The sequence below is a fragment of the Magallana gigas genome, chromosome 7 (genome assembly GCF_963853765.1).
Source record: "Magallana gigas chromosome 7, xbMagGiga1.1, whole genome shotgun sequence".
Taxonomy (NCBI): domain Eukaryota; kingdom Metazoa; phylum Mollusca; class Bivalvia; order Ostreida; family Ostreidae; genus Magallana; species Magallana gigas.
Window position 1 is genome coordinate 34,413,429 of NC_088859.1, and position 23,640 is coordinate 34,437,068.

The following is a 23,640-nucleotide window of genomic DNA, read 5'->3' on the forward strand; positions in this document are numbered from 1 at the left end:
TCCCCATTTTACTTATTGACTTTTTTTGTATTAACCAAAGGTATCTGCCAGCGATGCTAGATTACCTCCTCGTACAGTTTCCGCCATGACATTTAATAAGTCAACCTTGGTTACCACGTTCTGGAAAGCACATTCAAAAAAGGATTTGGCTCATTTTAATTTTTCAACATTTGTCAAACCCTCAATAAGTTCCCAGTAAATATACTCACTCATTCCGTAATCATTCAGTATTATTTTATTGCAAGATATATATTGGAGCAAACTCCCACTGACTTTGGATCCGTCAAAACGTGTTCAACACTTAACATTTTTGCTGTTTCGGGCTGGCTTATCGAAAACGAAAGTAGTTTTTTAATTCTTTTTACAACAATTACATGTACGTATCAGGTAAAATTCAGTTATAGTTTACAAACTTCAACTCACACGTGCTGAAATACCAAGGGTGTAAGCAGTTACTCTGGTGCAGGCTTTACGTAGTTTATTGGCAATGAAATGTCTTACAATGTAATTTATACATATCGATTCCTTTCAAAATTTTACGCAGTGTCTTGTATTTAGATAAAAAAAGAAGAAGAGGTGGGTAGGGGATACCAGGCACACAGCTTTCCAACACACTACCAAAACCAGGACGAAGAAATGATGGGGTGCAATTTATAGAATGCTAAGCTAAAATATTGTGGTCGATAGAGTGGACTTCAAACAATGCAACGTAAAACTCCGAGATTGTCCACACTTTTACAGAACATCACGGAATTAAACGAAGCATTTCTATCGGTGCAACCAAACCTAATAACCAAAAGGAATAAAAACCTCATCGTCTGTTCCGTGTAAATCCCCGCTATTGCTCTGAAAGATTTCAATAAATGATTAAAATGATGATTTTTTACTGAAAAATTACTAAATTTTTTCTTTAACATAAGACCCGTAATAAAAGTATTACTTCATCAAAAGATCGCAAACAAAAACCAGATTTAAATACCAGATGTTATGTGCTTTGATTACCGGATATATACAGTTCATTGAAATAATCAATGCTTTATAATCAGAAGAACTTGGCATTATTAGAAAAAACTACATATCTAGAATGTATCCTAATAACTTATAAAAGATGCCTGTCATCGTGTACAAATACACAGCAAGCTCCTAGAAACCAGGATATTTCGTATTGGATTTCTCTTATAGTATTGATAAGATACAAAGGTGACAAAAGGCTTCAAAGGAAACCAAACATCCACATGTCAGGCGCTACATTGTGTCCGCCTCTACCGATCTAGCAACACTGTTTACAGGGTCTACATCTATCATCTATATAGATTGATTTAACTAGTCAAATGTTGTAATATGTACACAAAACCGAAGTATCAACATTTCTCGAGATCTTTTTCTCCCATCTTTGACCATAACTACTAGAATTTTAACCATTAATTTAGTGCACATTGTCTCGCCTTAAAAACTTCAGATTTCACGAATTTGTAATCTGGAAAATTAAACCAAAAAAAGACTATGACGATAAAACGTATAGACCAATTTTTTTTTATTATTATGGATAGGTCCAAGGTGATTCATGGATCAAGTCCCGTTTTAAAGAAATACAATCTTTGTGCATCTAAAAGGAAAGTGTTGGCTCATCACTCCATTCACGTATCAAAGTATGTACATTTACCGTAACAATTTATATCCTTATCAGCCAAAAGGTTGAAGAATAGTGAATGGGGGTTTCCATTCAAAATAAGTAAACAGTTGCATTCGCAATTGGTTTTCCTTCCATTGATTAATAACCTAATACCAGATCTTGCAATAAGCCTAGGAACCTCATAAGGTCAGTAGGACATGGTCTAAATAACTGTGTATATTGCGTTCTTTGCAATTAATCTAAATCCTCTTATGGATATTCATTGTTGTATACCAAGAACCAAGATATATCCCCTTAAAATATAGTTGACCAACGTAGACGAATGGATGATATTGACAAGTAATTCGATCGGATGTTTCGACAAATATAAGTAGATATCGAGTCTAAGGGAGTCATTACGTAAAAGGCATGACACGATGCACACGAACGGCTTTATAACTTACAACAGATGAGGACAGAAACTAAACATCATTGACACAGTTGGAGTCTGACTTAATAAACTTCTTTGTATCAGAGATTTAAGTACGGGAAAGAAAACAAAAACAAAGCATCAACTGGACATGTAACGTACTGTACGTGTAATTTCTGGATAAAGAACGGTGATAAATAATCATGTCTGCAGTGTAATTCTGATGAGTTTTCAATGAATCAGATATTTTACCCCTGAAAAAATGAATTGTGCAACTAGCCAACTACTTGATCTAGCATTTAAGACAGTTTTATCAGTATGTACAAAGCAAAAGAAAATTGGATGGTAAGCATGAACTAAGAGTGTACAGAATTTTTTACAAAGACGGCCACCTGCATTGGATTGTGAACAACAGAACAATGGTAGCAAGTTTTAAGATGTTCAACAAATGCAAATAGCACCAAACTAATCAAATGATGAATAATGGCACTTGATCTCGAGATATGAATTCCAATTGGTGATGCAATTTTATTTAAGGAATAACGAACCATTCTTTGAGCATTATGAGGTGATCAAAGACGGTCGGGATGATCAAATCCAATAAAGTTCTAAGGGCTTTATGATAAATTTAAAATGATCACACCCGACTGTAATTCATCTCCTCATAAAATTCAAAGAATAATTCCTTATTACTTATATTTATATCATTTTTACCGATTGTACAATTAAAATAATACTTAAATAGTCATTAATGAAGTGCATTTGAGTGTACATTAAAAAAATGTTTTGTAGTGTTACATATGTCTCAAAGACAAAGACAATGAAAAAAAAATGTAATTATAATCTGTATTTAGAGAGTAAGTAAAAACCCAACAAAATAATTAATGTTGGTATAAACTCATAAAAGAACACTACACGACTTTTATTACAATCGACTGTGTATGATTAATAAAAACGCATTTTTTGTACAACTTAATATGTATAAATTTGTGATCTGACGACATACGGTGATTCAAACAACATAAACTGACCCACAACATGGAGACATCGATTTGACAATACACTAGCAAAGCACATTTGGGAAACTTGAACATGCATGTAGTCGGAGGCAGCCGTTTCTAAGTATTCAAAATATCAAAATATTTACATAATTTTATATGATCCTCTTATAAACGGAAGTTAATGTTTGTCTTCAATGAATGCAAAAAAAAGTATACAGTTCTGAGTCAAAAAATTAAGAGTTGCTATCTCACTAAATTTAAAGTTATCGAATATTTTTAAATTTCATTCTTTAGCCCTTTCAACAATTTAAAAAAAATCGTAAGTTGAAAACACGTATTTAACTTTTACTACCTCCAATTACAGAAGAGTTACATTACAACACTCACAGTGGGTGCAGCAGATTTAGGTGGGTTACGAGTACTAGATGGTGTGTCCGTGCCGGAGACACCGTTTTGGTGAGATTTGGTTACATTTGGTACTGAAGCGGAGCGCTGCTGCTTCTCCTGTTCAGTAGATGGTTTCGATCCCATGACACTGGTCAAGTGGTCGGATTGTTCATTTCATGTTCTGCAAATCTATAAAGAAAATACATAGAATTATAGACTTCCAATTATAATTGCATGGTATTAACTGTATCTTCAAAAAAGGTTCATAGAAACGCTTTAATATATATTTGCAAATGTATTGTGATGAGGTATACCGGGTACGTATCGTTGACCTCTATATCGTAATACCTTAATTAGGAATGAAATTGACAAGAAAATAAAGGTAACGATATTTCTATTTGTCGGTTAAGTGTGGAAAAACACCAATACGAAATTCATTGTTATCAATCGTCTGCAGGTTCTTCTACTAGACTGAAGAAGAAACCCGGGAGAGTTTCTTTTGTTTGCACAGGTAAATTTAATGATTCCAAAGTGCTGAAAATCTTCTAAACAAATCCCCAATTTTCCCATAGAAATTTACTTAAAGTAAACACGCGCCGGTGTGACAATTCAAATATACAAATTAAAATTCGATTTCTATTAAAAACCTTGACTGTTAAATGGATTTTCATAGTGTACCCATATAATATATTTGCCGATGTGAATTATATGCTTTGCCTATTCAGTTCAGAATTATTGATTATCATTTTAAAAGGTTACGCTATTAATTCCTAATATATTTAACACCTTTGGGTTCCTCATCCCATCGCTTTGAATCTTAGACAGGTGGTACCTCGTTTCCTGAAAATTGCCAAGAAAGTTTCGGTCAATTTTCGAAGGTTTCAGACGATGAATTTGATTTTGATTCTTTATCCATCAAGTACGTCCACATACAACACATGTTTTTTGGTATATTTTCATTTTCCTGCATGGCTCGCATATAGAAATGACAGTCGCAAGTTATAGCTTTATGCAGTAACAATCTATTTACAAATGTATCATAATTATGCAACGGCTTCCCACCCCACCCCCACTTGTTCATCATCATTAATTTAGCTATATTCTCACGTACCAATAAATTGGATACTTCTATAACCTTTACAGAGGGCTCTTAAACATCTCTAGAAATGCTGACAAGTATACATGCAATATCAAATTGGAGTTATATAGCTATAAATTGCGGGTTATTTCATTATTTCAACTGGTGTGTGACAGGTTTTGGAAATATAAGATATATCCCTCGCTAATATTCCAGGAGTTAATTCTACTTTTGTATACTTTTCGGCAATGAGATGAAACATTCAGAATCAAATAATCTTAAGAAGAAACATAAATCGAGAGGTAAAATGTTTGGGTGGTGGTTTACATGGAGTCTGTGAGTGTTACATAATCTGGTGTAATATGGAATAAAGTGACGTAACTCAGTGTGTGTCGTCTGCTCTGTCGAGTCATGGCCTTTAGAAAAAGACGTTGATAAGCTGTATGCCTATTTTGAAACTTCTATTTTAATATTGAAAATTTTAAAAAGACTGCCTTGTCATGTGCCTATTGTGTATATTTCTTTGCTTCTATTGAAATTTTTAACCATTGTCTCGTCATTTTTTGGAAATATATGTATAAAATTCTTTAATCTATTTTTTTAACTTAAAAAAATGTAGTTTTATCAATAAAAACGTGAATCTATTGATGGAGTAAATCACCATCATGAAAAGGCTGATTATGGTATACATTCAAACATAATGAATCCAGCTGCATTATTGCCTTCAATTTCTTATGCAAGAGACTTGTTCAAAATCGAAAAGAAATGGTTGCAACCTCCAGCGCCTATGAATGACACTTACTTGTACATAATTCTTTTACATGGAGTCTGTGAGTGTTACATAATCTTGTGTAATTTGGAATAACGTGACGTAACTCAGTGTGTGTCGTCTGCTCTGTCGAGTCATGGCCTTTAGAAAAAGACGTTGATAAGCTGTATGCCTACTTTGAAACTTCTATTCTAATATTGAAAATTTTAAAAAGACTGCCTTGTCATGTGCCTATTGTGTATATTTCTTTGCTTATATTGAAATTTTTAACCATCGTCTCGTCATTTTTTTGGAAATATATGTATAAAATTCTTTAATCTATTTTTGTAACTTAAAAAAATGTAGTTTTATCAATAAAAACGTGAATCTATTGATGGAGTAAATCACCATCATGAAAAGGCTGATTATGGTATACATTCAAACATAATGAATCCAGCTGCATTATTGCCTTCAATTTCTTATGCAAGAGACTTGTTCAAAATCGAAAAGAAATGGTTGCATCCTCCAGCGCCTATGAATGACACTTACTTGTACATAATTCTTTTGTAACCAGTCACTGAATTGAGAAGACAAATCTAGAATGTGAAAGTATTAAGCAATTTTAAGAACACCTGTACCGAGAAAATTTGATTCTTTATCACCCGAGTGAGATTGTTGATGAAGTTTTTCATGCTTTTGTAGTTTTGAAAGAATTCATTTTTCCCATAAATCATGACTTCAATGCTTGATTTGTCCAAGAAATTTTTTATATAATGATGCAAGTTGAAATTCACGCCCCCGTAAAGTATATTGCCTCTGAATCAGTAATTTGTTCGGGTTTTTCCAGAATCACAGGAAACTAATGAGCTGAAGTTGAACATACACCATTAGTTCCGCCGATATTTTTAAATTGCAATTTTATATTTTTTTTACTTTTAATGATGATTAAGATCCATTACGATAAACATTACTGAACATCACATTAAAACTACTTGAGATCTACGACAGGATTATAATAAAATCTAATCAACTTTACCAACCAAAAATCAAATAGATTGTGACCTTGACCTTTGATATTATAGCACATACATGTATATTGAATATTTCACTTTCTCCACAATCCATTAATATTGATTTGATTTATCTCGGTAGTTTAAATTTGAAGTGATGGGAATATTTGTTTGCCAAGTGGATGGCGTAACTTTTGATACCAACTTCTCATATTGCACAGACTTCGATTTTATTCGAAATTCTAGGCAATCTCGATCACGATAAATTTTCAATGAATTCAAATCCAATATATTGGTTGACTTGATGTTTGAATTCAGGGACTTGAACACGATTTAAGCTTAATGTTTTTACATTTTATTTTTTCATTTTCTGTTGTCTAGAACGGCTAACTCGAGGAATTCTAATCCTTGACCAAATTTTCAAGTAACCAGAGAGACGAAAAATGTTTAGATGTCATTGGTCAAGTAACAAGCGAGATTACCAAATCTTGGTAAATTGGTCAAGGAAGACGGCCAAATTTTCAAATGGCGTCAGTCATGATATAAGCAAGATGGCCAAATATTAGATGCCATTAGCCAGGTATCAAGTGATATACAGAGTTCGGAAGTCTTTGTTTTGTACATATACATGTAGCTTGAGTCTTGCTTTTGTTTACATTAAATTTTGAGCTACTCAAGTTTATGTCCATTTGATAGTCACATAATGATTCGTATACTTTTGTCATCTGTCTAGGATGCAAGATGATTTTTTAACTTTTGTCCTTGTTTTCAACTCGGTGTTATTGTGTATATATTCCCCATGCACCTGACGTTATTGATATTGTTCTCAGTATCAAAAATATTTACCCCTACCTATTAATACTTACATTATTACGTAGGGGATATATTCTTTCAATATGATAAAACTATATATAGAGCATCAGATGTCTGCATGTGATATTTTCCTTGAATTATTTTCAAATTCGTGTGTTGAATCAGTATGCATCGACAAAGTTGACGTTGATATGTGTGTGTAAGGGGGGGGGGGGGGGGGTGAGGGGTTAATGAACGGGTTTTGTCAGCTTTTAAATGCCATACACGTACAATCAATCAATCATATGTTGCAGTCATGTCTAATAATACCCAGCCTGTCTTTTGAGAAAAAAATTCATTAAAGTTACATTCTGCTGACAAAGGTCCGTCAGATCACTTAACTAAATACTTCTGATAACGGTTTACTCTAGCGAAGTCTTGGAAAATGAAGTGAAATGGTGCCATCGAACTAAAATCCACAAAGGATACATAAAGGTGAACGGATACCTTCGCTGTGTGTTAGTTACCTATACGTTTACATACCAGTGCATCTCTGGGGTGTAATGATTGTATTAATATTCAGTTCACGAATCTTATCAGGCTTCAATACGCTCCTGCTAGTGAATTTACAAGTGACGAGAGGGGTTTTTTTGGTCAACATTTAATGGCATTGCTATAAGCGATTCATATTTTACCTTGATAGATAGTGTACATTCTCAGAGATTTATCCTACTTTGAAAAAAAATATGCTGCGTATTTGAACATCTGATTTTACTTAAAACTTTCAAAAGCATGAACATATTCATGCAAATACCAGTAAAGCCCTTGGCTCAAAAAACCATTACCATTTTTAGCGATTGCCAGTTTGCAATGCTCGTTTTCTTCTGTAACTTAATTTGCCACATGTTTATAAATACCTGGGTTTTGGGGGCAAATTAATTTCCAAATAATGCACAGAATGTTTTCCTCCAACTTTCCTCCCTTCCAGAATTAGCGACAGTATAAAGCTTCGGACAGCTAAATTATGTAGACGTCTTATCAACAACTTCTAAGCTTAACAATAGTTTAATGACTGGATTGTGCTTGACCCTGCCACATGGTTAATCTTATGTATGGGGGGGGGGGAGGGGTTAATGAACGGGTTTTGTCAGCTTTTAAATGCCATACACGTACAATCAATCAATCATATGTTGCAGTCATGTCTAATAATACCCAGCCTGTCTTTTGAGAAAAAAATTCATTAAAGTTACATTCTGCTGACAAAGGTCCGTCAGATCACTTAACTAAATACTTCTGATAACGGTTTACTCTAGCGAAGTCTTGGAAAATGAAGTGAAATGGTGCCATCGAACTAAAATCCACAAAGGATACATAAAGGTGAACGGATACCTTCGCTGTGTGTTAGTTACCTATACGTTTACATACCAGTGCATCTCTGGGGTGTAATGATTGTATTAATATTCAGTTCACGAATCTTATCAGGCCTGCTAGTGAATTTACAAGTGACGAGAGGGGTTTTTTTGGTCAACATTTAATGGCATTGCTATAAGCGATTCATATTTTACCTTGATAGATAGTGTACATTCTCAGAGATTTATCCTACTTTGAAAAAAAATATGCTGCGTATTTGAACATCTGATTTTACTTAAAACTTTCAAAAGCATGAACATATTCATGCAAATACCAGTAAAGCCCTTGGCTCAAAAAACCATTACCATTTTTAGCGATTGCCAGTTTGCAATGCTCGTTTTCTTCTGTAACTTAATTTGCCACATGTTTATAAATACCTGGGTTTTGGGGGCAAATTAATTTCCAATAATGCACAGAATGTTTTCCTCCAACTTTCCTCCCTTCCAGAATTAGCGACAGTATAAAACTTCGGACAGCTAAATTATGTAAACGTCTTATCAACAACTTCTAAGCTTAACAATAGTTTAATGACTGGATTGTGCTTGAACCTGCCACATGGTTAATCTTATGTATGGGGGGGGGGGGGGGTTAATGAACGGGTTTTGTCAGCTTTTAAATGACATACACGTACAATCAATCAATCATATGTTGCAGTCATGTCTAATAATACCCAGCCTGTCTTTTGAGAAAAAAATTCATTAAAGTTACATTCTGTTGACAAAGGTCCGTCAGATCACTTAACTAAATACTTCTGATAACGGTTTACTCTAGCGAAGTCTTGGAAAATGAAGTGAAATGGTGCCATCGAACTAAAATCCACAAAGGATACATAAAGGTGAACGGATACCTTCGCTGTGTGTTAGTTACCTATACGTTTACATACCAGTGCATCTCTGGGGTGTAATGATTGTATTAATATTCAGTTCACGAATCTTATCAGGCTTCAATACGCTCCTGCTAGTGAATTTACAAGTGACGAGAGGGTTTTTTTTGGTCAACATTTAATGGCATTGCTATAAGCGATTCATATTTTACCTTGATAGATAGTGTACATTCTCAGAGATTTATCCTACTTTGAAAAAAAAATTTGAAAATCTGATTTTACTTAAAACTTTCAAAAGCATGAACATATTCATGCAAATACCAGTAAAGCCCTTGGCTCAAAAAACCATTACCATTTTTAGCGATTGCCAGTTTGCAATGCTCGTTTTCTTCTGTAACTTAATTTGCCACATGTTTATAAATACCTGGGTTTTGGGGGCAAATTAATTTCCAATAATGCACAGAATGTTTTCCTCCAACTTTCCTCCCTTCCAGAATTAGCGACAGTATAAAACTTCGGACAGCTAAATTATGTAGACGTCTTATCAACAACTTCTAAGCTTAACAATAGTTAAATGACTGGATTGTGCTTAAACCTGCCACATGATTAATCTTATGTACACGACGTTTTATCGATCCCAAAAAATTTAAATACCCTATACCCACATCGGAGCTTCCGGGTAATGTTTGTTTTTGTGGTCGTCAAAATAATTTAAGAAAATTAGTTAAAATGTGTTTTACGGTCTTTCACTTTTAACATGGTTCATGTCAAGTTTCCGTCATTTTGAAACTTTGATATCCGGTTTTATATTATAATTAGACTGGAACTATATAAAAACTGAACTACGGAGATGCCAATAAAAAAACTTTAAACGCAAAATATCTCTAAAATGTTTTGGTTTTCTTTAGGAAAATGCATACTGGTACGAAAATATATTTTGATGAACAAAAATATATTAGTTAAAGAAAGAATCTTTTACTCCAACTCGCTTGAATTTTTTGGTGCTAATCATTAGAAATAAATGCAAAATAATCAAATATCCACAGTAGTTATGGTTGGGGGGGGGGGGGGGGGCTTAATATTTGATAATTGAATCAATTATCACTCTCAGCTAAATATATGTATAGCAAACGTGTTTTTATTGAAAAATAAAAATTTCCAATCATATGGCTTCGTACATGTACAAGTAATAACTTACGGCAGATTAAAATCTCTATATGGTTTCTGTTGCACATACATGTGTATGCATTATAAAATGTATTTTGTCCTAAATAAAGACAAGGACCTCTTTGTTATTACTTATCATGAAACACATCCAAGCTTAACGCAATGTCGTAAATTTTTGCCGACCAATAGAGAGGGGGGGGGGGGGGAGTCATTGTACTTCAACAAACATAAACTTATTTTAATGCATCCATCGTTTATAGTGAAAACAACTGTGGTCATTAAACCTGATTTTACTACATTTTAAAGAAGAAGCAGACATTTTTATAGACAATAACATTCGACTTTAATAGGTTAATGGTTTTCTTCTGGTTTATGTGATATTTTTATTGCTCATTTATTTCCCTTTTTTTGTGCTAAAATGTAGGCTAATGGGCGGAATCTGTTTGTTTTTTATTTTGATATTATATAAACTGTAATAATTTTCTTCTATATTCGACTAATACCACCGACCCGTTGATTTAAGCAGTCAACACCAGCGACATTTTTATTTCGATGTAAAATCAAAATATTAGGCTCGACTTCTATTCAAAGATGTTTTGTAAACAATACGGCGGGGTATTTTATGTTACAGTATTTTGAAATGATTCCGTGGCGTCGGTCAGTTATATCACAATAGAGCGATAATTGGTTTTAACTGTTCGCTGCTGTTATAAATTTGAAGGGGGTATTTTCCGTAAGTCGGACTGTCTTACAATTTAAAATCTTTAAGTTGGTAGCAATCAAAATGAATCAAATAAAAAGGACTAGTTTTCTTCCCTGCAGGCAAAATGACGTCATTACTATATTTGTTTATGTTGAAACATTATGATGTTAATTAAGATACGGAAAATTGAAAGACGTCATTTTAAAAGAAGTCTTAATGTGGTATGGGATTCCCTATTTTTTGTGACGTGAAATTTATCGAAATAAACAATAAGACCAAGTATAGTTATATAAATAGTTTCTTTCCCATAACTAGCATATAGCAGGGTAGTGTAGTGGGCCAGAGGGATCACTAAAAATATGTAAGTCACGAGTTCAAATCCCGCTAGGGATTTTAAAAATTTTTCTCTTTCAAATATTTTTAAAACGTATTTTTTTTCGGTGAAAATTTGTAATATTTTGAAAAATCCAAATCGATGAAAGTATTTAAATTATAATGTACTTTAATCCACATTAATATCGATCAAAATCCCATACCACCCTAAAATCATTGTAAACCAATACATCATATATATAAACTTATTTATTAAGGAGACACAAAGCATGGTTTAACAGACTATGATTTAAGTGTCCTCTCCCTTGCCCGGGGGGGGGGGGGGAGGGGGTGAACTTACAGCCTTTCTTGAGTCAAATTTCAAAATGGTTCGCTGAAGAAAGTGTATTTGACATTTAATACACATTGATAATTTACACAGGCATGTGTTTCTCCAATGAAAGTATACCGTACCCCATAGTAAATGATAGTCCTGTTTGGGAATACTTTTTTTTTTAAATCCAAAACAAATGCCCGTAGCTTTACGGTAAAAAACGTCCATTTTTCCTGTAGATGAATCAACTAATAAACATATTTTGACATGCATTCTATATTTAGAGGTCGCGTCATCTAGCTAAGTACTAGTATATTACAACTGTTAAAAAAGGGGAAATAGTTTTACAGTGAAGTCAAATAAAATAAATAATACATATTCTTAAAAGCAGATTTCTTTTACTCACAAGAAATCGTGACAAATTTTTGTAATGGACTTTTTCTTCATTCCATTTAGAGATAACTTTTATTTCAATGATCACGTGACCTGGTGTACACATTGTTTTGACATGAGTTCTCCTATGTAGACTTCTAATTAAAACCAGCCCATACCCCGACAACATACTCCAGTCTTTGTCCGGTACTATTAGTTCTGTAGACTCAAAATTACATAAGTTAACGTATTTTTAAAGGTGAATTGGTAAAAACGAGGAATTTACTTTTCTTTGACGTTAGATATTTGTATATCAAGTTCATATATTCGTAGATGTCGCAATGGCATTTGCACGACATGAATTTTGATTGTCTGGAATTTTTTAAGACATCGAAAACCAAAGAGTATAAGCCAAAGCATTTCTTCAAACGCTAACGCGACGCGTATGAGACGTCACTGACGGAGTTGTAAAAAAAACTTTTTTTCAACGTCATTTTCATGTGTCCCATTTAGGAATTCCATTTGATCAATAGACACATGCAAGTATGCCTACTTATCTTTAAACCCTTTGTTGGGTAATGTTTAAAATAAATTAAAAAAAGAACTGGTGGTTAGAAAATCTTAAGGGTAAACAAAAGACTTTTAACAAAAGAAATAACTGGCAAATATGTTTTTAAGTTACACGACACCGTTTGTATAACTTATTAACTCTATGTGTAACTCGTTTGGTGGTTGACATGGTAGAATCCGAATTCAATTTCACTCAAAGCATTGTTTTTTAATTTTTGAGACGGGGCGTGTCTTTGAATTTTTATACAGTTTGATCGTTATAAGCTAAGGTCCTATTGTCCTTGACTGTAGAATTTTTTCAATACATCTTGTCATTTGTTTCTTGTCAGTGTGTTACGGTGAATAAAGAACTACTGTCTACTTAATCAGGCTTTAAATGCCTGTTAAGGGCCATCAGCTCGTGCAACTGATTGCATTTTAGCGTATATTATTGATTTATTTAATGGACACATCATTGTTCACTTTGTCTGTTGATCAATTTTATAGTTCATTTGCAAGAGCATGAAAATTGACGAGATTACAACGTGTAAAAACACCCCTTGTTCTTTTTAAAATAGTTTGCACATACCGATGTAATAACTAAAAAGTTGTTCAGCTGTTTGATATGTCACATATTTAACAAAATCAACTACGGGGAAACAACCACGTAGCATTTTGGGAATTAGCTATAAAATGCATAAATCTTAGAAAAATATTACTACTGTTTTCTTGCCAGCACCATTCGGAGACTGAGATGAACTCACGTATAACACTGATCCAAAACTTGTTTACCTGTCCAAGTAACTTTAAGCAAAACTTACCTCTGATTGTGAAGATTCCGAGGAGGTATCTAGACTCTATATTAATATTAAAACATGTTAAATCCCCGGACACTAGAAAAGAAGTTTTCTCTTTTTTAACCGATTGACGCAGGTAATAGCGTTTGAACAGGTATCGGGGTCACGTGACAATATCAAACAAACCTTGTTTTATCGGGTTCCTGCAATGGTTCGCTGGCCATTGTTATTGGAACCGTCGAAGGGCGCTGAGCTCAATGAAACACAATCACCGTAAATATCTAACTCAACAGAATATTTTAAAAGGCCTTCACGATTAGTTCCTTTTCTTTACTAAAGAAGCATCCACGGTGGTTTTTAATTGAAAAGATTTTCTTACCTAATTTAATGCGTTGTTTTTAAATTTGAATTCCTTTTACACACTGTTTGAAGAAAAATTCAAACCATGAATTGGTTTGTTGACTTTAACTGTATTCTTTGGAAACGATCCTTTGTAAATAATAGCGATATGGAGAATGACATCTGCAGCAGCTATATATAGTATTTCCAATGCCCTATTAGATATCGCAATATATTGGCACCACCATGTAAAGGTAACTTTTGAGATTTGGCGGTTAGAACAGTGAACTGGGAGCTCTGCTATTGGAAGTGACCATGAAATAACAGTTCTGAAATGAAATGGCAGTATGTCCGTCTGAAATGTTCTGAAAATGAAATGGCAGAATGTCCGTCTTGATATCTGTTTGCGAACTAATACACGTACATAAACTGTACAAAATGCATGGCTGCTCCAATGCCACCCAGATTGACAGCTGTTTTACGTCGAGTTGACCATCTTTTAGATACACCATGGAAGAACGTGTTGTCGACAGCTATAGTGTGTGTATCATGTGGTCTACAGCTATAGTATGTATATCATGTGGTCTACAGCTATAGTATGTATATCATGTGGTCTACAGCTATAGTGTGTGTAACATGTGGTCTACAGCTATAGTATGTGTATCATGTGGTCTACAGCTATAGTATGTGTATCATGCGGTCTTTAGCTATAGTGTGTGAAACATGTGGTCTACAGCTATAGTATGTGTATCATGTGGTCTTCAGCTATAGTGTGTGTAACATGTGGTCTACAGCTATAGTATGTGTATCATGTGGTCTTCAGCTATAGTATGTGTATCATGTGGTCTACAGCTATAGTATGTGTAACATGTAGTGTACAGCTATAGTATGTATATCATGTGGTCTTCAGCTATAATATGTGTATCATGTGGTCTACAGCTATAGTATGTGTAACATGTGGTCTACAGCTATAGCGTGTGTAACATGTAGTCTACAGCTATAGTATGTATATCATGTGGTCTACAGCTATAGTGTGTGTATCATATGGTCTACAGCTATAGTATGTGTAACATGTGGTCTACAGCTATAGTATATATATCATGTGGTCTACAGCTATAGTATGTGTAACATGTGGTCTACAGCTATAGTATGTGAAACATGTGGTCTAAATCTATAGTGTGTGTATTATGTGTGGTCTACAGCTATAGTATGTGTAACATGTGGTCTACAGCTATAGTATGTGTATCATGTGGTCTTCAGCTATAGTGTGTGTAACATGTGGTCTACAGCTATAGTATGTGTATCATGTGGTCTTCAGCTATAGTATGTGTATCATGTGGTCTACAGCTATAGTATGTGTAACATGTAGTGTACAGCTATAGTATGTATATCATGTGGTCTTCAGCTATAATATGTGTATCATGTGGTCTACAGCTATAGTATGTGTAACATGTGGTCTACAGCTATAGCGTGTGTAACATGTAGTCTACAGCTGTAGTATGTATATCATGTGGTCTACAGCTATAGTGTGTGTATCATGTGGTCTACAGCTATAGTATGTGTAACATGTGGTCTACAGCTATAGTATATATATCATGTGGTCTACAGCTATAGTATGTGTAACATGTGGTCTACAGCTATAGTATGTGAAACATGTGGTCTAAATCTATAGTGTGTGTATTATGTGTGGTCTAAGCTATAGTATGTGTAACATGTGGTCTACAGCTATAGTATGTGTAACATGTGGTCTACAGCTATAGTATGTGTATCATGTGGTCTACAGCTTTAGTATATATATCATGTGGTCTACAGCCATAGTATGTATATCATGTGGTCTACAGCTATAGTATGTATATCATGTGGTCTACAGCTATAGTATGTGTATCATGTGGTCTACAGCTATAGTATGTCTAACGTGTGGTCTACAGCTATAGTATGTCTAACATGTGGTCTACAGCTATAGTGTGTATATCATGTGGTCTACAGCTATAGTATACATGTGTCTGGGTAGCCTTTGTTACACCCAACTACCCAGGTCCTATCTCTCCCGAACTTACCTATTAACCATATTAACAATGACGTTAGCGTTAGTTGGGCCAAAGTGTGATGATGCAGTCATACACAAGATACAGAGGCAACAAGAAAACCAATTCAAACATCTAAAATAAACCAAAAATAATTGTTAGTGTGGCAGCCATTTATTTTGATTTATACCATTTTCCCTATTTTTTAAAATTTCTTTAATGATTTCTTTTGTGAAGTGAAGAAATCAAAGCTAAGTGCTGAAAGTGCTAGGAGGACAAGAACGGGGAAGATGTCCAGAATATGACCAAAGCTAGTGCTCGATGCAATTGTCCTATTGGTGGGCAATCTTCAAATAAGAATGAGTACCTTTGGCATACTGTGCAAACGCATAATTTGCAAGAGCAACTTAGATATCATGTTTTTAGAACGGTCTGTTAATGTGGATTAGGTGGTTATCGTTATGTAATTTTGATATCATTTTCTTGGTTGCACAAAATTGCATCCAAGAACTTACATTTAGGGGAAAATATGCTTTGTGTTTTTAATGGTGTAACAGGGACGTGTTTTCTTTCTAGCAGTCATAGCTCGGTAAAACACATCAAGTTTATTTGCTTTTTCGCGGAATTAAAATTTAAAAAATTATGCAAAATGGACTTCGAGGCATTTGCTAGATAGAGAATAATGACTCTTCTGTAGTATGTTGTTGTGTATAGTATTAGATTAAATAAAGTTTAGCTCCATATTAAAAAAAATATATAATATTAATTCAATTATATAAAAAAGGAGGTTTTCGTGGGCGCCTATATACTGTCTTAGAAGTTGTTGGTTTATTTTGCGTTTGTCGGAAAAGCACAAAAAGTGGCATTGGTTGGTTCAAAGATATTCAGTCACGGAATAATAGTAATCGTTACACAGATGGCTTGAATGGTAACATCCGGGACCTAACAGTAATTATTCTAACAACCGTATAAACGGTTTCTTATCGAGATAACTCTATATCTCTTAATTCCTGATAAGGTCATAACGATAAGCAATGGCTGGACATTCTGTGAAAAGTCCTCTAAATGTGTGTACAAGATCTAGACTGGTACGATGTCGGCAGTCTTAAAACAACTATTTTCCAAGTACCTGATCATAACTAACACAGTGACCAGTGGGACCCTTTTAGGACTTGGTGACGTCATCACACAGGGTCTGGAGGCTGAGTATGCGTCCAGGGCGGGAAATGTGGCTCATCAATTTGACATCCATAGAACAGGTATTTGTACACGTGCTTCAGTTATTGTTGTTTAAGGGTATTTGAAATTTAAGGGTCAAGGCCAGTGGAAGAGATTATTTGACTCTGCATCCTTGCAAAGTGGATTGACCTTGATGCCATAAATTCAAGTATAACGTTTTCTTGTTAATATATACAAACTAAGACCTTTATTGGAAGACAAAGTAAAACTTTTTAACTTTTGTTCCGCCTGGTGTTTTTTTTCCTTTGTTGATATTTTGTACTTGTATTTGAGTTTTTCTGGTAAACCAGTGAACTCTTTAAAGGAAACTGAAGTATATAAGTGCCCTTGAAAACTGATTCTCGGTAAAAATTGTAGCTCAAAATTTATATAAACCGTTTGAAATCTACCATATACCAATGGACTCTGGAAACATTAATAGATATACATATATATTAAATTCATTCTTCTGAGCTTTTATTTCCTTTGTAAGGTAGGATGATTCTGATGGGTTTGATGATTGGGCCATTTGGTCACTTTTGGTACACCAAACTGGCCGACAAACTGGTCCTCGGAACCGGACCAAAGGTAGTGCTCAAGAAGATTGGCGTGGATCAAATAATTTTTACCCCTTTCATCACTTGCTTATTTTTTGGAGGTAAGAAAATAGTGGATTACTTTTATGTAATTTAGATTAATAAAGAATAAAAATATCCTAAATAAAATTACTAAAAGTACCAATTAGGATTAATTCTGTAAATTTTTTCATTACATGTAGATGTGTTTAAATAGATATATTTGTTTAAAAAAAAAACAACATTAAATACAACAAACATGTAGTAAAAAAAATTATTAAGGGAGCGCAGTTATTTCAGTGTTTTCTATTAAAATTTCTGTTGCATAACTTAACATTAAGTTAACCCCCTACCAAGGCTATCGATTTCGATGTCCCGAGTAACAGTCTGAAGTATTCAATGTCTCTGCTATGATCTTTAATTTATTGCACATGTGATGTGCAGGCGTGCAGTTTTAGTGTCTAAACTCTCTCTCTCTCTCTCTCTCTCTCTCTCTCTCTCTCTCTCTCTCTCTCTCTCTTACAAAGATATTTCATTTATATATAAGGAAACCAACTCTAACTCTTCTTCCTAAGTTGCCCAGAAGATATGTATACAGTATATTAAAGACTATCCTTCTAAGATAATAACTGGTTCTCAAAGAGAAAATTGGTTGTAGAACCAAGGAGATATATGTGCAAGATAAATTGATCCGACTTGTATCAATGCACGAGTAACACACTGTTTATAGTAGATGTGCAAAAAGCGTTGGAAACGTGCAAAAAAAATTTAAAGCTTAATTGAATCAAAATCTTTGAGTGTAGATAAATCAATCGAAACACAAGTCTAATTATACACAATCCCTTCATACTGGCAGTTTTAAAACATCATAAAAGAATTGTTTCAAGCATATCCATCTTTGTAAGCGTATGAGTTGATCATTAGTAATTAAAAGTTGTAGCTTCAAAGATCAGGCATCACAGAAGATAGTAAAAAAAATCAATTCCTGCAATCAACTGCACTCAGGTGTACTTAACCACGCCGATGTTTATGATTTCAGGAATGGGTCTTCTTGAGGGGAAAGATTTCAATGGTGCCTTTAACGAAATCAGGACCAACTTCCTAACAGTATATTCAGTAAGGGATTTTGCATTCCAGTCCATTTTTTCACAACGTCAATTATATGCATATACATGTACTTAAACAATATTAATTATTAATTCACTCGTGTTAAATAGATCAAGCTTTTTTTAAATTTTAGCTTAATGGTTGGATAATTTTAGTTAATAATTTATCAACTTTCTATATGACTCGTTTTAATGTGTTGCCATGATGGAGATCCATAGATAACCTATGTTTAACCTTGATATTACAGGTAGACTGTTGTGTGTGGCCCCCAGCACAGTACATCAACTTTCATTTCATTCCGGCCAGATTTCGGAGCATCTATGTCTCCTCTATCACACTTTGCTGGAACACTTTCCTGTCGTATATGAAACATAGGGTACATACATTCAGCTTGAATATAGAAACTGCACCTCAATCAAGTCTTAAGAAAATTTTAGATAACTTATGTGATTATGCTAACGAATTTGCTTCTTTTGCAGGGTATGACAGCCGAGTAAAATTAAACAGACTTGCAGACTCCATCACAGATTATGGGGAAAATTGTGAATCAATCAATGCTGTTGGCGCGATCTCTATTCAAAATACTCTGTTATGTCATAATTTGAGTGTTAATGCATTTTTTTATTAAATATTTTGAAATTTGGTGCAACTATTAATTGTCAAACAGAGCAAGGTTTCATTCCAAGGCACGTCCTAGAGCCCCAGTTGTTGTAGTTTCGCATTGATTGGTATTCACTAATTGCAGTATAGCTTTAAAAGTCGAACGTGGTTTGCATCCGGCAAGTGGCTTCATTGATCCGTCTCATCCTCCCAAAATCGGCTATACCAACCTTTAATGACATTGCAGCTTATCTTGTCAACAATCACGTCATAATTATCTGATAGGTTGGCTCCAAGAAGCGTTTTTAATTCATTTGTTATTTAGCGGTATTCTGCACTCATCTTCGCTAGCCAGTAGCCTTGGGTTTTTTAATACAGTACGTTTCCCAAAAATAAGGAACCAAATGTATTGAAATCTCCTTTGTAAGCAAAGATGGTAAGGACTAAATTAACGTAGCTTCGGATATACATGTAACTGAAAATTTTAAGGAATGTTGGATTTTAAAAAAATCCATTCGAAGATTGGGTCAGTTCTCATGCTTTTGGGGTTTAATTTCCATCAGATATACACATTATACCGGTATACCCAATGTAAAATGTAACTCACTCCATGTTTTTACTTGCAGCAAAAATAAAGAGTATTTCAATTTTATATGGCATTCTGAACAGAATAATGGATATCCATTTTAATTAATGGTGCTCATATGGAGCTTTATAACCCGAATAACAAGCCAAAAACTATTAACCTTTTCATTATTCATGACATATTGCTAATTATATCGGTTACACAATCCAGGTTCCTCCGATCAATAACGATAGTTTTTAAAGACAAGTTATATGTACACAAACCATGTACATATAAATATAACCAATCAATCACACGAGAAAGAAGATAAAGGGACATAACTCAATTTACATTGTATTTTGATCATCTTTCATTAATATGCATAATTTAATGGGTAATGGATACAATTAAGATCATGATCTTGCAAAAATACTCTCAATAAAAGCAGTTAACAATAAACTACTACAAATACTGCTAATTGTGGTACAGCACTATATTAAGGTACATGTATCCTAAAAACAACCAACTATTAAGTTGGTGTTAATCAATACATATACATTGATGTTAAGTTTGTAAAATGTTAAGATAATAATCATTCCCATTATACACATCTGAAAGTCCTGACTGGGTAGTTGTGTAAATACTTGAACAACTGAACATGAAATATTTACTTTCACTAAATTAAACACCCCCCTTTTTCAAATTGTGTCTCTTACAACAATTCACTACACACAATCATTGAATGCATGCCTCATTGGATCTCCTTTTTCTTGGATCATTCATTTGTCTGCAAAGGACAATAAAAGTTTAAATTGTGGGTGCCTTATAACTTTTGTTCCACAGAGCTGGAGGCTTGCAGGTGATTGATCAATCTATGAAGACAGCAAAACCTGAACAATGCAACAATAACAGAAATATCAATAGTTTTCAAAAGATTTGTCATTAATATAAATCCTTTATGTGCATAAAATTGTATTATCCCTATTCAGCACCCTAAGTGCCCAGAAGTGAGAGAGACTGGGAAAATTTCTAACATTTTGATATATAACTATAAAATGACAACACTTAAAAACTTCAATTCTCAAAAACAAACCAATTGAAAAAAAACATCAAAAACAACAATTCAGCTGATTATAATGAACTGTTTTCAATCACTAGATCTTAAAATAAGATTTATATTAACATCAATGGCTAGTGTACAAAAGTAAAATAATATTTAGAATATAGTACATGTTTTTTATGTACACTGTATGTAAAACTATGGTGCGAATCCCTTTTGTTAGTGAGATTATTATTTACATGTTATTTTGTGACTCCCTATTGGCCAAAATAAACAAGTTCAGGTCAATGTTATGATCTGCAATTTGAGAAAATTATGTACTGCATTTTAAAAAAAAAGCCAAAATCACAAAAAATAAAATCTTTCAAAATTAAAGCAAATTACAGTAACTTCACCTGAGAGCATCCACTAAGTTAAACAACATTATTTTTCTACCCATTATACAAATTCTTTTTCACTCATTTACTCCAGTGTATCTAGCTTGTCTTGGAATAGGATATACAACAGAAAAATCATTATATAAATACAAGCATAACAATAATCATGTGTAAATATCAAAATCATCAAGGTGGCCCAGCCGAAATTAATAACAATCAACCATAAACAAAATGTAAAGGAACAAAACAGGCAATGCTATAACGGCCTGAGTTACTTGTAAACTGTGTACTGCAGGGGCTCAATTTTAGTGGACAAAAACTTGTGGACTTTTGGCCAGATTTCGTTTGAATATTTTCCTGTAAATTCTTCCAAAATTTCTAGATTCCTGTTGAAAGAAATAAAAAAAGCACACATTGTTTTGCTTCAAATTACACCTCTCTTAATGATACACATATATGAAAATAAGGAGATAGATTTCAAGTGGCCTTTTTGCAAATTTGTGATATGTTACAATCAGACATCAGGCTTTAGATACTATTTTAACAGTTTTGTAATTTAGGAAACCTATATCATGAACATTCACTATAGTACTACCGGTAATGATATATCAAAAATACATGAACATTTAATGTAATCAAACTGTCATATTGTTTGACAAACACAACTACAAAATGATCTTAGATCAATATAGTAGAGAGATTAAAAAAAAAATAAAAGCCAAACTAACAATAGAAAAAATATAGTTCTGTATGGTAATCAGAAAATCAAAAACATACTTAGCCAAAAATTACATTAAGCTAGCACTGATGATGATTTAGAAATTTAGAAAATCAAATTATTAATAATTCTGATATATAAAGGCAAACTTTAAAACAATCTTAACTTACCTATAATAATTAAGTACAGGTTCGGTATGGGCTTGATAAGTTTCCAGTCTTTTTTTTACTGTTTCAGGTTTATCATCTTCTCTTTGAATCAATTCTTCACCAGTGACATCATCTATCCCCTTTACATAACAACATTAATACATAAATTATACAAACTCTTTGAAAACATACAAATACATGTTTATGGTAAATCTCTAGTATATAATAAAATTCTGTCTCTCTCTGTCTCTCTCTTTCTCTCTTCCTCTTTTTGTGCTCTTTCTATATAGCATTAGCAATACATACTGGAACTTTGGGAGGATTGAAATCTGTATTATAAATCCTCCCGCTAGGTGCATGTGTCCACCTGCTGGTCAGTCTACTCATTATAATTTCAAATGGAACGTTAAGGTTGATGACAACATCAGCTGGTTCTTTTGTGTGCAGAGCCTCAGCTTGTGGCACAGTCCTCGGAAACCCTTCAACAGTCAATTAGAATGTTAGCATTAAACTTTTAATGATAAAATTTATTCGTTTTACAGCAGTATGCATATGTAACTGGATGGGAGAGATAATGAAGATTTAAATCAGGGCCCCCTTAATCTCACGTCAGATGCTCTACCACTTGAGCTATCTGGCGCTAGTATTTGAACCTATCTGACCGCCACATATATGAACAGTTTAAAATATAATATGCATTGTGCAATAATATGTATGCTCACCATCAAGAAGCCAACTATCATGCTTCAATTTCTGAAGTTCATTGAGAATCAACTGAACCATAACATTATCTGGAACTAATTGTCCACTGTCAATGTATTTTTTGGCTTGTAACCCTTCCTCTACAAAAAAGTACTTTGGTTTTATTTACATAAAGTACGTTTATTTTACTAAGGATATAAATAAAGATAGATAAAAGAACGACGATATTTTATGTATCGAGAAAAAAGTAACATATATGCGATATAGACAAAATGACATACACGAGGGTCCAATTTTAACAGGTGTAAGAACGATTTACAATTGTCTTTCTCCATTAAATATGTTCTTCATTGGCTGATAACAAAGCTTACTTGACTTGTTATGGATTTGAGATCGTAAAAGGTCACCACTTGAAAGGTGTTTAAGCCTGAAATCTTTGACAATTCTTGATGAAATTGTGCCTTTTCCTGATCCGGGAGGCCCCATTATTATTGTTCTTAATGTCTTGGAAATCATGGTTGGCTTTATGGTTGAAATTATTAGACTGTATATCAACCAAACTTTCATAAAGTGTGATAAACTCGATGAGGTGGACAAACCGAAAGAACAACCAATGTTAGATAATTTGTACGTGTTTTATTTAATTACAAAAGAGTTTCGATATACTTTTTTCAATAAAAA

General features: G+C 33.7%; 3 protein-coding genes and 1 long non-coding RNA gene across 15 annotated transcripts in view; 2 read left to right on the plus strand and 2 right to left on the minus strand.

Annotated features, from left to right (window-relative positions):
- LOC105330379 (uncharacterized) overlaps positions 1–13,732 on the minus strand; it is a 32,253-nt gene extending 18,521 nt beyond the window's left edge. Inside the window, exons 1-3 of one of the 11 annotated variants that reach the window (XM_034458043.2) lie at positions 13,712–13,732; positions 3,431–3,619; positions 811–846 (exon numbers count right to left, since the gene is read on the minus strand). In XM_034458043.2, the coding sequence (XP_034313934.2) occupies positions 811–846; positions 3,431–3,574 (180 nt within the window). In that variant the 5' untranslated portion in view covers positions 3,575–3,619; positions 13,712–13,732. The other 10 variants (XM_011432027.4, XM_011432019.4, XM_066067165.1 and 7 more) reach the window with 10 other exon arrangements.
- Positions 2,898–3,619, plus strand: LOC136270221 (uncharacterized). The gene is made up of 2 exons (XR_010707968.1): positions 2,898–3,164; positions 3,408–3,619. It is a non-coding gene; the product is annotated as an uncharacterized lncRNA (long non-coding RNA).
- A 3,073-nt stretch (positions 13,733–16,805) lies between the features above and the next one.
- On the plus strand, positions 16,806–19,431 carry LOC105330381 (mpv17-like protein 2). The gene is made up of 5 exons (XM_011432030.4): positions 16,806–17,147; positions 17,600–17,764; positions 18,721–18,797; positions 19,036–19,164; positions 19,268–19,431. The coding sequence occupies exons 1-5, from the start codon at positions 16,982–16,984 to the stop codon at positions 19,283–19,285; spliced, it is 555 nt and encodes a 184-aa protein (XP_011430332.3). The 5' UTR covers positions 16,806–16,981; the 3' UTR covers positions 19,286–19,431.
- Positions 19,432–20,294: 863 nt separating this feature from the next.
- LOC105330382 (GTP:AMP phosphotransferase AK3, mitochondrial) lies at positions 20,295–23,561 on the minus strand. 2 transcript variants are annotated; one of them, XR_010707764.1, is made up of 6 exons: positions 23,331–23,561; positions 22,980–23,099; positions 22,564–22,736; positions 22,279–22,397; positions 21,409–21,776; positions 20,295–20,843 (listed from the first exon to the last, which is right to left on the minus strand). XR_010707764.1 is itself a non-coding variant. In XM_034458053.2 (6 exons), exons 1-6 carry the CDS (start codon positions 23,524–23,526, stop codon positions 20,777–20,779), a joined length of 786 nt encoding a protein of 261 aa, XP_034313944.2. In that variant the 5' UTR covers positions 23,527–23,561; the 3' UTR covers positions 20,295–20,776. The 2 variants fall into 2 exon arrangements, 1 of the variants encoding a protein (XP_034313944.2); XM_034458053.2 differs by having other exon boundaries at positions 21,666–21,776.
- Between the last annotated feature and the right edge of the window lie 79 nt (positions 23,562–23,640).

Excerpts from the sequence above, each read along its gene's own strand:
- LOC105330381 (XM_011432030.4), top strand. The coding sequence starts at position 16,982 with ATGTCGGCAGTCTTAAAACAACTATTTTCCAAGTACCTGATCATAACT. Across the intron at positions 17,765-18,720 it reads CACTTGCTTATTTTTTGGAG|GAATGGGTCTTCTTGAGGGG; the intron begins GTAAGAAAATAG and ends TTATGATTTCAG. Across the intron at positions 18,798-19,035 it reads ACTTCCTAACAGTATATTCA|GTAGACTGTTGTGTGTGGCC; the intron begins GTAAGGGATTTT and ends TTGATATTACAG.
- LOC105330382 (XM_034458053.2), bottom strand. The coding sequence starts at position 23,526 with ATGAAAGTTTGGTTGATATACAGTCTAATAATTTCAACCATAAAGCCA. Across the intron at positions 22,737-22,979 it reads TGATAGTTGGCTTCTTGATG|GGTTTCCGAGGACTGTGCCA; the intron begins GTGAGCATACAT and ends TGACTGTTGAAG. Across the intron at positions 20,844-21,665 it reads CTGCAGTACACAGTTTACAA|GTTTTGCTGTCTTCATAGAT; the intron begins GTAACTCAGGCC and ends TGCATTGTTCAG.